The sequence below is a fragment of the Rhipicephalus microplus genome, chromosome X (genome assembly GCF_043290135.1).
Source record: "Rhipicephalus microplus isolate Deutch F79 chromosome X, USDA_Rmic, whole genome shotgun sequence".
Lineage (NCBI taxonomy): Eukaryota > Metazoa > Arthropoda > Arachnida > Ixodida > Ixodidae > Rhipicephalus > Rhipicephalus microplus.
Window position 1 is genome coordinate 28,542,072 of NC_134710.1, and position 12,499 is coordinate 28,554,570.

The 12,499-nt window shown below is 45.7% G+C and overlaps 1 protein-coding gene across 2 annotated transcripts in view; it reads right to left on the reverse strand.

The window, feature by feature from the left end:
• LOC119176597 (cell adhesion molecule Dscam1-like) overlaps positions 1-12,499 on the reverse strand; it is a 716,521-nt gene that overhangs the window by 274,035 nt on the left and 429,987 nt on the right. For both annotated transcript variants that reach the window (XM_075876101.1, XM_075876100.1), the window contains exon 6: positions 4,838-4,961. In XM_075876101.1, coding sequence (XP_075732216.1) covers positions 4,838-4,961 — 124 coding nt within the window. The remainder of the gene's footprint in view (positions 1-4,837; positions 4,962-12,499) is intronic.

Sequence of the window (12,499 nt, forward strand, 5' to 3'; positions counted from 1 at the left end):
TCGTGCGCAGATGTCGAGGGGCACCTCATCTGTGCGACCGAAATTCGGTATTCCGAAGAATGATCCAAAGGGTGTACAGAAAGACGACGCAGCCAATGAAACAAGACGGCAAAATGGAATTGAAGTGCTAGGGAACTTACGACGAGGAGGGAACCAAAGTGTTAAGAAAACATAGCGCGAAGCTGGCGACTTATAAAAGAAAATTGCGGAACTCAAAATGATACTTTTTTATTGTTAGAATTTTCACTGACCCGAAGTGACTGTTTATGAAGCAAGAAAAGGAAACTCTGAAAGCTGAGAATATCGCTTGTGCCTCCCTCTCCAAGTTGTAGGCCACGAAACATTTTGTTAGAATCTTCGGCAAAGCGAAAACTCCCGCTCCTTCTCATAGCGTAGCTGTTGATATAACCCGATGGCGGCCGCCTACATCAGCGAGTGCTCGTACAAGTTTCCCGAGAAGTGAAGCACTGGCACTGCCGACGGAGATCGGCCTTCGCAGCACATCTGGCAGCGCACCTGACGCGAAGACGGAAGGCCACTTCCTCCTCAACAAGCAGGCCCGCTAATCCTCTTGCCAGGCGCATGGATGGCCCCGCAGAGCGGCTTACCAAACCCTCGGAGAACTGGCACACAAGAACCTCTTGAGGCGTGCAGCCGCTCCCGTCGAACCCTCGCCGTCTGCCCTAGCCCAAAGAAGAGAAACGCGTCCAAAGTGATTTCAACAAGATTGGCTCTCGGCTCAAGCATGATTTCCTGAAGCCCATAAGCCGGCCTACTCGGGACGCTTAACGAAAATTGCTTCCACCCGTTTTATTGCCGTTTTCTCTTGTTCCAGTTTGCGTCGACTTTGGGCTGGTTATTTTGTGCGTCTTTTTTCCCCACTTCTTGCTTCCGAGTGTCCTCCTGGGCTCTTATGCCAGCGCTTCTGACGATTGCCGCGAAGAAGTGTATTCCGGGTGACACAATCGAGGGTTGCCGGCTGAGCCGCGACCCGTCTTGCGTCGATGTGCCGGCGAAACCCGAGACACCAGGAGGTTACAGCCGGCGGGATTGTCGCTATTAAACCACCACATGCGAGGGAACAGGGTGATGCGGTCGGCACGAGGACCCACTTAGCACTAATCCGAAGAGGAAATGTTTACACTTGCGCAAATCTTGTTGTCTCGGGATTTGTTGTTTGCTTTTGTTGCTTGCAAATGTGGAACCACTCGCTTGGGAACAGAGACAGCGGGGGAGAGAAGCGAGTGTGTTGCACGGCGTTCAGTTGCGGAAATCTCTTCTCCGGACGAGGATCGTGTTACGTCAGCCCCACGTTCGAAAACATCGCTCGCTAGCGCAGTGTCTCGCGCCGGGAAGAGCTTACCTGGTTGACGCATACTTAATGAACACGCGTTCGCGTATATACCAAGAAATGCGACACGTAGCGAGAACAAAAGGCGGTACCTATATGAAGAATAACGTAGGCATGTATCATGTGTATCAGTATTAACGAGCAATATGTCAACAGCTTGTGCCATTGCAATATTCACATATGCACCGAAAGACGAAATGGCGGTAATTACATATATAATGATAGCTTACCTTGCATGCTGCTTTGGGGAGACTGCCACAGTACATAAGGAATAAATCGATGCAAGAAAGACGGCCGAGTTTTCAGTAAAGTGGTCTGCGTGCATCGTATGAGCGGCGCCCGGTCAAGTTTCACTCTACTTGGGAGGTCTTAAACGAGCTCCGCAGCAGTATATACCTGACACTATTACAAACGTTTTTTGCTCGCTTTTGTACGAAGAAGATCACAACATGTGGAATCATAAATTAAACAGCGAAAAAATAAACGGCAGAAGATCAACGTCTTTTATGGCGGCTGCATTTATTTACATTCTATAGAGAATATACGCCTCATCACAAATCTCTAATACTGTTTCTCTCATGACAATCCATTACAATATGAACGGTTCATTTTTCGAAAGGTATTTTATCGCCATTTTTTAAATACGAGCCTCGAAGATAAGTATTTAGCTATAGCTGAAATACAGCCGTCAGCACCTTTAACTCGAACGCTCCAACGCATGGCCTCGGCTCGCTTGAACGCATGTCAGCGCCAGCAAGTTGATGATGATATGCTTGCTGCAGTCAAGGATAGATGTAGCGCGCGTTGGTTTAACTTGTAAATCTCTGTTTCCAGTCTGCCTGACTGGCAGGTCGAATGCACTCACTTCGCATCCAGTTTTTGCCACGTTTCACTCCTGGCTACGTTATCACGAGCTTCGTTGTCTTATAGTTACCTCGACAATGAACCATTGCGCGCGACAGTTTACGCACCTTTCGTGTTTGAATTCACAGTTGCTGCTCAAAAGGAATCACACGTATCAAAAGCAGAGCAAACGCACCTTCAAGACATTTGTAAAAGTTGCACAACAAATATGAATTGCAGTGGCGTTGTTCATGTTTTGATTCAATAATTTTCAGACAGCGTGAACTGTTCTCGCAATTTAGAGTGTGCCTTCCTGCTCGGTTCGCACTGCACGGGAGATGTGGTATTGGAGCACAACATTTGGGTAATAATATCTGGGGTTTAGCGTCCCAGAACCACGCTTTGATGATAAAATGGCAGCTTAAGCTTTTACGTTATAACCACGCACAAAAATAGCTTTGTTTGCGTTGTATCCATGCGTATTTAATGCTGAGAACACGCACAAATACTGCACTTCATACGACATCTTCCATGCAGCGTGAACCACACAAAAAGGTACACTATGAATTGCGAGAACAGTTTGATTCAGGCTGCCTGAAAATTATTGAATCAGAACACAAACAACGCCACCGAATATGAGATTTGTGTATTGTGCAGCTTTTACAAAGGCCATGATCATGCGTTTGCTCTGATTTTTATAGATGTGATTCCTTGCTGCGAATTCAAACTTATAAGGTACGTAAGCTGTCGCACGCAGTGGTTCATTGCCAGAATAAGCATAAAACAATGAACGCCATGGGTTGATTGATTTGATCGATATGTGGGGTTTACCGTCCCAAAACCGCCATATGATTATGAGAGACGCCGTAGTGAAGGGCTCCGGAAATTTCGACCACCCGGGGTTCTTTAACGTGCACTCAAATCTGAGCACACGGGCCTACGCCATTTTCGCCTCCATCAAAAATTCAGCCGCCGCAGCCGGGATTTGATCCCGCGACCTGCGGATCAGCAGCAACCCCGTGGGCGCGCGCGATAACGTAGCCACGAGCGAGACGTGGCAAAAACGGGATGCGAAATGAGTGCAATCGACCCGCCGGTTAGGCAGACTGGAAACAGAAATTTACTTTTAAAACCGACGCGTGCTACATCTATTGTTAACTGCGCCAAGTATTTTATGTTCAACGCTTGGTGGCGCTGACCTTAGTTCAAGCGAGCCAAGGCCACACATCAGAGCGTTCGAGTTAAAGCTTCTTACGGCTCTACGTTGAATAGATTAGTTCTTGTCTTACGTATAAACTTATAATCCGGCTTCGACTTCTTTTTTCGCGATATGATTTCTGCGAAAGAACACTTTATGTACACTACCGGCTGTAATGAACTTCACATTCTGCGTCAGATCCACCCATAAAATATTTGAATTAATTAAAATGTTCTGCAGGGTTGCTTTTTGGTAGATTTGAAAAGTAGTGAGGCCTGGAGCGCGTTTTGCTACTATCAGGCGACATTTTTTATAAAAGAAAATTAAAATGAAGCGCCCATGTTTCGTTGCTTCATCTTCAGGCGACTAAATTTTTAATTACTAACTGAATTATTCTCATTGAAGTGCAGCTGTGCATAACTAGTATAAAATAAAAAGTTATCCGCTGAAACTTGGCAACATTGAACGTGGCCGCTTTTTTCTCTTGAAGCCTTATAGCGATTATGATTGACAGAACCACCGTGAGATCAGTCCAGCTTCAAGCAGTAAAATAAACAAGTCAGCTTTTTTTTCCATCCTCTGTATTTAATATACTTAACTCCAGAAAACATGCGCTTGGCATTAGCATGAGAAACTAGCAAGAACAGCCATCCTAGATGGCGCGCAACTTCACCAGCGTGCTAGCCGCGTTTGTCTGCATAAGCACAGCTAAGCCTCTCCGTATTTGTAGCCGCGCTAAGGTCCCCAGGATACAGCTGCCAAATCTGAAGACTTCTTTCGTGGAAAACCGGGTTCAAAGGACCAACACGCCTGGAGACGAAGAGCAGAGCGTCTCGACGTCCATTTATTGTGGCACAGATACAAGAACCACCACGTGCCACGCGCCATCCCTCGTCATTCTCTTCCTCTCCTGCACCCTATGTCCACTGTTTTTAACAACCGCCTCTCCGTGCATTGGAGTACCCATGGTTCAAACCTATACTCTGCAAAGGCTGCATTGTTGTCACATAACCTTGTCGCACTTATGCAAACTTGCTATCGTATATGCTAATAAAGAGATTAAGCGTTAATCAAATCACCACAATAAAACTACAATAAGGCCAGAAAGTAGCTATAGAATAAACTAGCCCCAAACGTTTGTAAGAAGACAGTTCTCGCAATGTATCCACCTATGGCGACCCTATAGTATTCTGCCACAACATCTGAAAGTGGATGCTCAAAAAGTGTAATGGCTATGCCTATGGTCAGGCGCTACCCGGTAGAAAGCTCCTTTGTAGCAGAACAGCGGAGGCCTAAATTGAAGCGCAATTCTGCTGTTCCATCTAGCACGGACTAGGCAAAACTAAGCACTTTAGTTTTGGTGTCCTTAACGCGCTCACTTAGAATGCACTAGCATTGCGTTCAGGTCTAGCTGTGAAGGCTAGTGAGAACTAAGGTGGACCTACCTGTGACAATGAGCTCCCGGTCGGTTCGGTCTTGGCCGAGGGAGTTGTTTGCAATGCACACGTACTTGCCGCTGTCGTGGAGACTCGCACGCCGGAACAACAAAGTTCCATCAACCTCTTGAACCTGCGCAATGAACAGACGTGCATTGGTCACAGACACGCAGAGAGTGGGTAGACGTTCATTATGGAAGATAGAAGTGGGCTGCAGTACTTAACACGGACTGGAGGAGAGAAGAACAACACAAGCGCCCACTCGCAGCTGAAAGTTTATTGAAGGTGTAACATATATACATAGCGTACGAAAATTGTCACGTGATACAAAGTCTCTCACCTGAAAAAGTGAAAAAACCATCGCCGTTCCGCAAAAAGTCATCAAAATATCATCAAGGCACATGCGCCGAAACAGAAAAGATAAGCAAAAGTATAGATAAGCGGATGAAATAACCAAAAAAGATAAGTGCAGCGATTTTACCAAATATAAGTACTCTTTCTCAGAAATCACAAAGGAGGGGTGGCTAACACATCTTTCCCCCTGCATCTCTTAATGTGGATTGATTGGATTAATTCGCGGGTGGTATTATTGCTATGCCTTGATAGGACAGTCACGTCAACAACAAAAAAGTGTGAGCAGCCACACAAAATGCAATGCTGCACCAAGTGGGCTCCGTCTCTTGAGGGGCACCGCTTTGTAGTGTTCCTGTAAACGAATGCTTAAATACCGGCCGGTTCAGGAAACGTATCACACGGCCGCATGACAGTGGAATAAGGTACACAACACCTCTGACATATTTATCAAAAGGCGAACTGTGTTTGACCTGGCAATTCTTGTTTTCTACGCACTTCGCTTTGGCTGCTATCTTTATCTTTATTTTTTCGCGTGCATAATCAAGTTAATTAATTCGGAGCCGAGAAACCACTTTCACATCGAAGCGATTAGCCACATTCTTCAACCCATGCGACACTTTACGAATCTAAGGGATTACTATGGGTTTAGATGTGTGGGATATTTCTTTATCTGTTTCCTGTGCCCCGCCCCCCCCCGTCCCCCCTCAACCTGATTCCACGCTCTTTAGTAACTTCTGGGCTACCTTGCGCACGACTGTCTGAGGGAAACCAGCACGTGTTAACCTTTGTAGTTGATTGCTGAAACTTTCGAGTAGTTTGTGTGGACATAAATTAGTTATCGCGAACTTAAATGACGTATTGGCTTTTCTGAACGTGTAACATACGACCAGTACACATGGTTACCTTCAGCCGTTAGACATAAAGTAAAAACTGTAATTATTTTTTCTTTTGGTAATACCACTGTGAATTTTAACACACGATTGTGCTCTTAAAACGGTTTCAAAACATTGGAAACATTGTGAACATTCAACGCAAGGTTGTTTGGAACACTTTTTGTAAGCTATATATATGTGTTGCACCTTCAATGAACTTTCAGTTGCGAGTGTGCGCTTGTTCTATCTTCAATTATGAACCGCAAACAACTAGCCCAAATGGCTGTTTTGCTACAGTGTGTCCACGACTGTCGATGCTTTGATCATAATGACAATAAGAGATTTAACACAAATAAATCATAAATTGTACTGCGGTAAGAAAAAAAATATAAAGTACCACCAATATGGTTTAATCAAAACCGCGCTTCCACGTGTATAGAGCAATAAACAAGCCGAATATAAACAGCTTCGAAGTACATGTGCATAGCTTTAGTAAAGGCAAAGCATGCATCCTTTTTGAAGAAAGAGAATGTACAAACCTATTCTCGCCTTGTTATTTCATTACTCCTTTAAGACGAAAACCGTATACGTCTCGTGCAAGCATGACCTTGAGAAAAACTCCGCCGTGTAGTACAAGAAGTCCCATTACCAGACACACACACCTGTGGTGGATAGAGGCGCACGAGCTACGCGTCACTTCGTCCTTGCGATGCTCATGTGATAAAAAATTTATGAAAAGCCGTCTTTGCTTGATATAAAATCCATGGTTAAATAGCCAATACAAATGGCTTTCGCATTTGAGCCGTCTTAGGGGAACGAAAGAGGAACCCTGTGACTTTTTTTTCTCACCTTTGTTTATTTGTGCAATGCATTCTACGCTTGCGGCTCAGCGACAACAATATTATTTGCTCTACATTTCAACAGCGCAAGGTGTCCTTTTTTCTTTTTAGTTTACTGCATGAGGTTTTGAAGAGCCTGTAGACAACCTCACGGCCCAAAGTTTCCGATGAAAAAATAACTGCACACTCGTACCTTGCGGACACGCCGGCGCAAGAACTTCGCGAATAAATGCTGTAACAAGGTAGTTAAAATGGTATAGAATAACCCGCTTCGGCTGGTTTTGGTTCTCTCTCGGTCTTCCCAACCTTTTCACTAGCGGAGAGAGGTAGGCGTAGCCCTTTGTCTTGACTACGCTCACATCGGGAACGTAGCGCGCCGTCAGTGATTACGTGATCGGAGCGGAGCCAGCGATCGAGCAAGTCTGTGTCGCTATAGTGTCATTGCCGAGCAGCGAGAAAGTGTAATGCAAGGGTTGCCAGGAACTGGCGAGGTATGCGCTCTTGTTTTAGCGAAAAAGCTGCGCGATGGCTTTTCATCGTAATCACGGAGGCTCTCCTTCTGGCAATACCGCTTGTTCAGAAAACCGTGCATTACCAAAAAAGAAACACAAAAAACACCCTTATTGATCTAGCACAGACGAAGACTCCGAAGTAGGATCTCACTGTCAGCACTCGTAGGATTGTGGCAAGACCCTATCAAATCTGCACGACAGGGCGAAGAATAACATGAACGGAATACAAGAAGAATAATTGAGAGTCGAGATGAAGACCAAATATAGTATGGATTAGCAACATAAGATAAAAAAACAAAGGCCCCGATTTCGCTGGGCCGCTCCCTCGGTTGGCGTTCCACTGGCGGTGGAGCCCCAATTTAATTTTATTTTTCTATTATTCTATCAAAACATTCTTTGACGCATTATGTTCTATTTTTTTTTTGATTCGACAGCCTGTGATGCTTAGGTTCAACAGCTACGACTTAACCCTTTCCTTTTAGGTAATTTTACTTGCCCAACTGCGTTGCATGCATGTCCCGGTAATTTTGGGATTCTATCTAATTGGCAGAGGGCTACACAGGAAAATGAAAATGCAGACTGCGCGGCTAAATTTGAGAAAATGACCAAACTGCATCCCCACAAGTCCAGGGCACCGTTTTGCAGTGCAAATGACCGATCGATGGAGTCGGTGCTGCAGAACGTTGACCATGGGCAACTTTACGTCACTTCGCGTTATGGGGAGGATTAAGCATGCGCCGTGGAGGGGTGCGAGAATTGTTTTAGGGATGAAGCTCCTTCTGGTAGCCTTGTCTACCCGTCGGAGTCACAAAGTAGTCTGAGCGCCAGCTAGAGGCGCGTTATATCTCTCAGTGCGTGATCTCTCACTTTGACAGTGAAGACAACGAAGCGCTCGCCCTAAATGCGTGCTCTGGGTTTGATTGCAGACCACTAGGGGCACTGCAGTGTCACTCACTTGCGGCGCGCAATCTCTCTCTCTTCGACTGCGAAGAGAATAAAGACAAGGCGGCAAAACTGCTGGCGTAGCTAAAGGCTCGCCGAGCGGCACCAGCACGACAATGCAAACTACCGGATTCAGAGTTGCGGGCTCGCGAAGCTGCAGCGAAACGGAAGCGCCGGCAAGCGACCCGGAGGTGGTCAGAGCGCGGGAAGCAGCTGCGAATCGCCGACAGCGTTACGTACGGCTATTGCTACGAACCTTAACCTGATTACGTACGCGCTTAAAACCACGTAAAGGAAGCATACAAAAACATTCGAAACGTTTGCTCTACGAGATTCAAAGCGTATAAATGATTTCCGCGCTTCGACCACTCACCATAAGTCACTTCATGGTTATGCTGCGATGTTTTTTTAATTGTAGCGGCTGCGCAGCGCGCAGCGCTGTGATATTCGCTCTATGTTATCATCGTGTCCTTCTGCCCAAACTAGCGAGCTTGTTTGGAAGGCGTAAAAAATCTGGAGCATGTTTACTGACCCTTTAAACGACTTTCAATCGGAAGATGAGAACGAAGGTTCTGTAACATTCTGACAAAAACAGTCAAAATTATAACTGAGTACTTGTACAGCAGAAAACGTGCGATAGAAGGGCGCAGCAGCTCACCAAATCAAGGCCAGCACTTGCGAAGTTTCCCGGTGCCTCTCTGAGTGTCATTTGAGCTGTCATGGCAAGCATGGTGTTTCATGCAGCGGCGTTGCTCGTTATTCGTTAGAGTCGCACCACGCGGCCACTTCTAATGGGACAGCGTCATCATGAAATTTGATCATGTCAACAGATCTGTTGGCTCAAAGGTGACTGCATCATTGCCCCATTGCTCATCGTACACGTTCAAGCTTCTTAGTGCATGAAAAATTACTTACTCCATTCCTTTAAATGAATGCAATAATTGAGGACTCGTGGTCGTTGGCGTCTGGGAGTGACTCAAAAGCCTACTTGAATTCTTTGAATTGCCAGTTAATATACGTTGCTCACCAGTCAATGGCAATAAGATGGTAAGTCAAGGTAGTTGCTGGGGGTTCGCTATTTACTTATTTATTGAAAATACCTCAAGGACTCTGTACACATTACAGGGGTTTACATGAGGAGTAAGAAAAACAAACAAGTTAGTTAACATTTACGAAGTGTGACTCAACGGAGTTCTTGAAATGAGCATGGCGTACGCGAAAGGCAATGTCTGAGGAAATATCGTTCCAGGCGATGGCAGTCTTGACAAAGAACGATTGCACATGCGTGGCAGTGCACGCACGGGATGAGTATACGGCATTATCATAGATAATGCGTCGAGACATAACCCAGAAGCACCACACACACGCATGAAGTATAAGGACGCGTGCAGTGCATGGCATGGCGTCTTGTTTGTTGTCTGTGACAGGTTATGTCCTATTCGGTGTGTCAGCGAACGCTACCTGGGCGCCGCGACAATCATCTCTTGACTGTTGTTAATATGCCCAACTTCCCAAACAATCACTGCCGAGGTGGTGCAGTCAGATTTTGTACTGCCGTGCACTATGGTCCAGAAAAGAGGTCATCTTCGTTAAAAAAATCTACACGTGCACGAAAAAATGCCCCCCCCCCCCCATCATGCTTATTGTTGCCCCTCCCTCCCTCTCCCCAAAAAAAACAAGCACAAAAAACGTATGCGCTTTGCCGGCTACCGCCTCCGGTCTCGTATCGCAATGCACGTGGCAGCCGCTTTTTCGTCGAAGTTTATTGTCTTCGTCTCTTTATTTCGGCCTCCTCCTCCCTTGTTTAATGGTACCATCCAACCATCACCTAAAGTCCATCGTAGTCACCGATAGCCGGTTCAAGCAACCTTCGTGCGTGAGAAGCGTTCGCTAATTCGTTCAGCGTACATTTGAGGGCACTCATAGTGCCGCGCGTTAGGCGGCAATCGCGTGGTATTTTTTGAATTTCACGGACTTGAAGCAAACTCTGAAAAAAATTAACCAGCGTTGTTATCTTACCGTAACTTGAAAATTTTGTTATTTCTGGATAACAGCTACAAGTCTTGTATTGAAATTGTTTCTCTGGAATCAGTATTTAAAATGTTCGCTAAGCAATCTTGGTTAATTGCCATACTTGGCGAATCAAAAAAATATTCTGACGTGCTACATACAGCTAAGAACAATACTTCGCTAGCTGGAGACGCGTAGAAGTCATTTTTAATATTTTATTGCTTGGTGCTTTTTAGCTGAAACACCCTGTATATTGTCTTCAAGGAAGACGAGAAACGAACTATTTTAAAGTGTTCAGCTTTAAAAAAGAAAACGCCCATGTACCTTCATAATCCTATACTTGAGTGCATTCCTTACTCTTGTAGTTCTACTCAGCTTATTTTACAAAAACATTTCAGCTATAGAGAAACACTATCTAGTCTGGTTTCACTCTCATATTTTTGCTTGTGTTGGTTTTTATGAAGGTCCCTCTATTTAGCCAATAACCCTTATCAAAGAAAATCTAGTGAGTTTGATCCTGTTTTTTTAGAGAAATTAGCATAGTCAAAACAGTGGCATCAGCCTAGTTTTTGGTTCCTAATCACCAATTTCACTGTGCGCACTTTGGCATGGATACAGGAATAAATGTTTGGTGTCCTTTTATAGTGTGCTTGTATGCTGATACCAGTAATTTTACATGATTTTAACTTGCTCCAGCCTCTGCATCGTATCAAGTTAGTAGCGTAATTGACACTGCCAGCTATGGCGACCAGAGAAACAATACGACGGGCTGAACATGACACTGCCCGTCATATGTATTCTCCTGGCTCATTCACATCTTATGAGACTATATTAACGAATAGTCGCTATGAAATATAGCGTACTGCTTATTCTACGAAACAAAGAAAAAAAATGAATGCAAGATCAAGACACTGCCAGCGTGCCCGTCCACGAGCGTCTAGGAGCAGTCTCCAAACAGTGTGTCGAAATCCCGCGTCTTCTTTGAGTACACCGCCATCGACGCTCATAATCTGAATCTCACCCTGCCTGAATCCTGGCTGAAGCACCCCTATTCCAGACTGAATAAACGTTTACAGAGTGCAGCTGGCTGTCACGACAACGGGAGCATGCAGAGAAACTGGTAAGCATGCTGGCATCCACCCTGCGCACCGCAATCGAGGGGAATTTCCTTGAAGGCACCTCCTGCAATTCAAGGCGAGCGATTGCGAGCTTTCCGGGTGTCTCCTTGAGAGCGTGTCATTTGGGCAGTCATGGGCGGCGCGGGGTTCGCGTGTGCAGCGGCGTTGCTCGTTATCCGTGCGAGTCGCACCACGCTGCCTCGTTATTAAGGAGAGACGCTCCGGTGTCGCCTGGATGGGCGCCAGGGCTGTGCAGCCGCCCGCGACCGAGCAGCGCTTGCGGGGGGCACGCCGCTTATGATGACGCTCCTAATCAACGCTTAATTAAACTGAGGCGCACACAGGGACGCTTCAACTAGAGTGTCTTCTGACTATCCTCGGCTCATTTTCGAAAACTTGAGAAGGCACCTTCGCGGTGATGGGCTGCTAAAGTTCTGCACTGTTCTGCGGGCTGTGGTCATTCTAGGGAGAAGTTTTTTAGTGGGCCGTGCCAACGTGATCAAGAAGGAGACGGTAGAGAATGAACCGCCATATGTACGCAGTTATCTTTTTAGTGAATATACTCTGCTTTTGTCTCGCTTACAGAGAAGAATACGGATCGTCTGGAGTCGTTTCTGTTGCCCGGCAAAATTATGCTTCGCCAAGTAAGAATGTTGAGCTGGGTAGACTCGATTGAAACTTTAGTTCTGAACCATATCTGTATCTTCATTCGAAGGTGCTTCCGATATTTTTAAGTGATGTTAAGATTGTTGTCTGCGTCCAATATTGGATTCCACCGCGACATCTCTAAGTTCAATGCGGAGTTTTATGCCCCTTTCTTGATGCAAACCAATTTTTTAATGAGATGCATTGTATGTGTGTGTGTGCGTGTGTATGTGTGTGTGTGTGTGTGTGTGTGTGTGTGTGTGTGTGTGTGTGTGTGTGTGTGTGTGTGTGTGTGTGTGTGTGTGTGTGTGTGTGTGTGTGTGTCCCACAAAGATCCCGGTGCAACTGTTTCTTTAAAGTGGCCATTACACCAAACTTT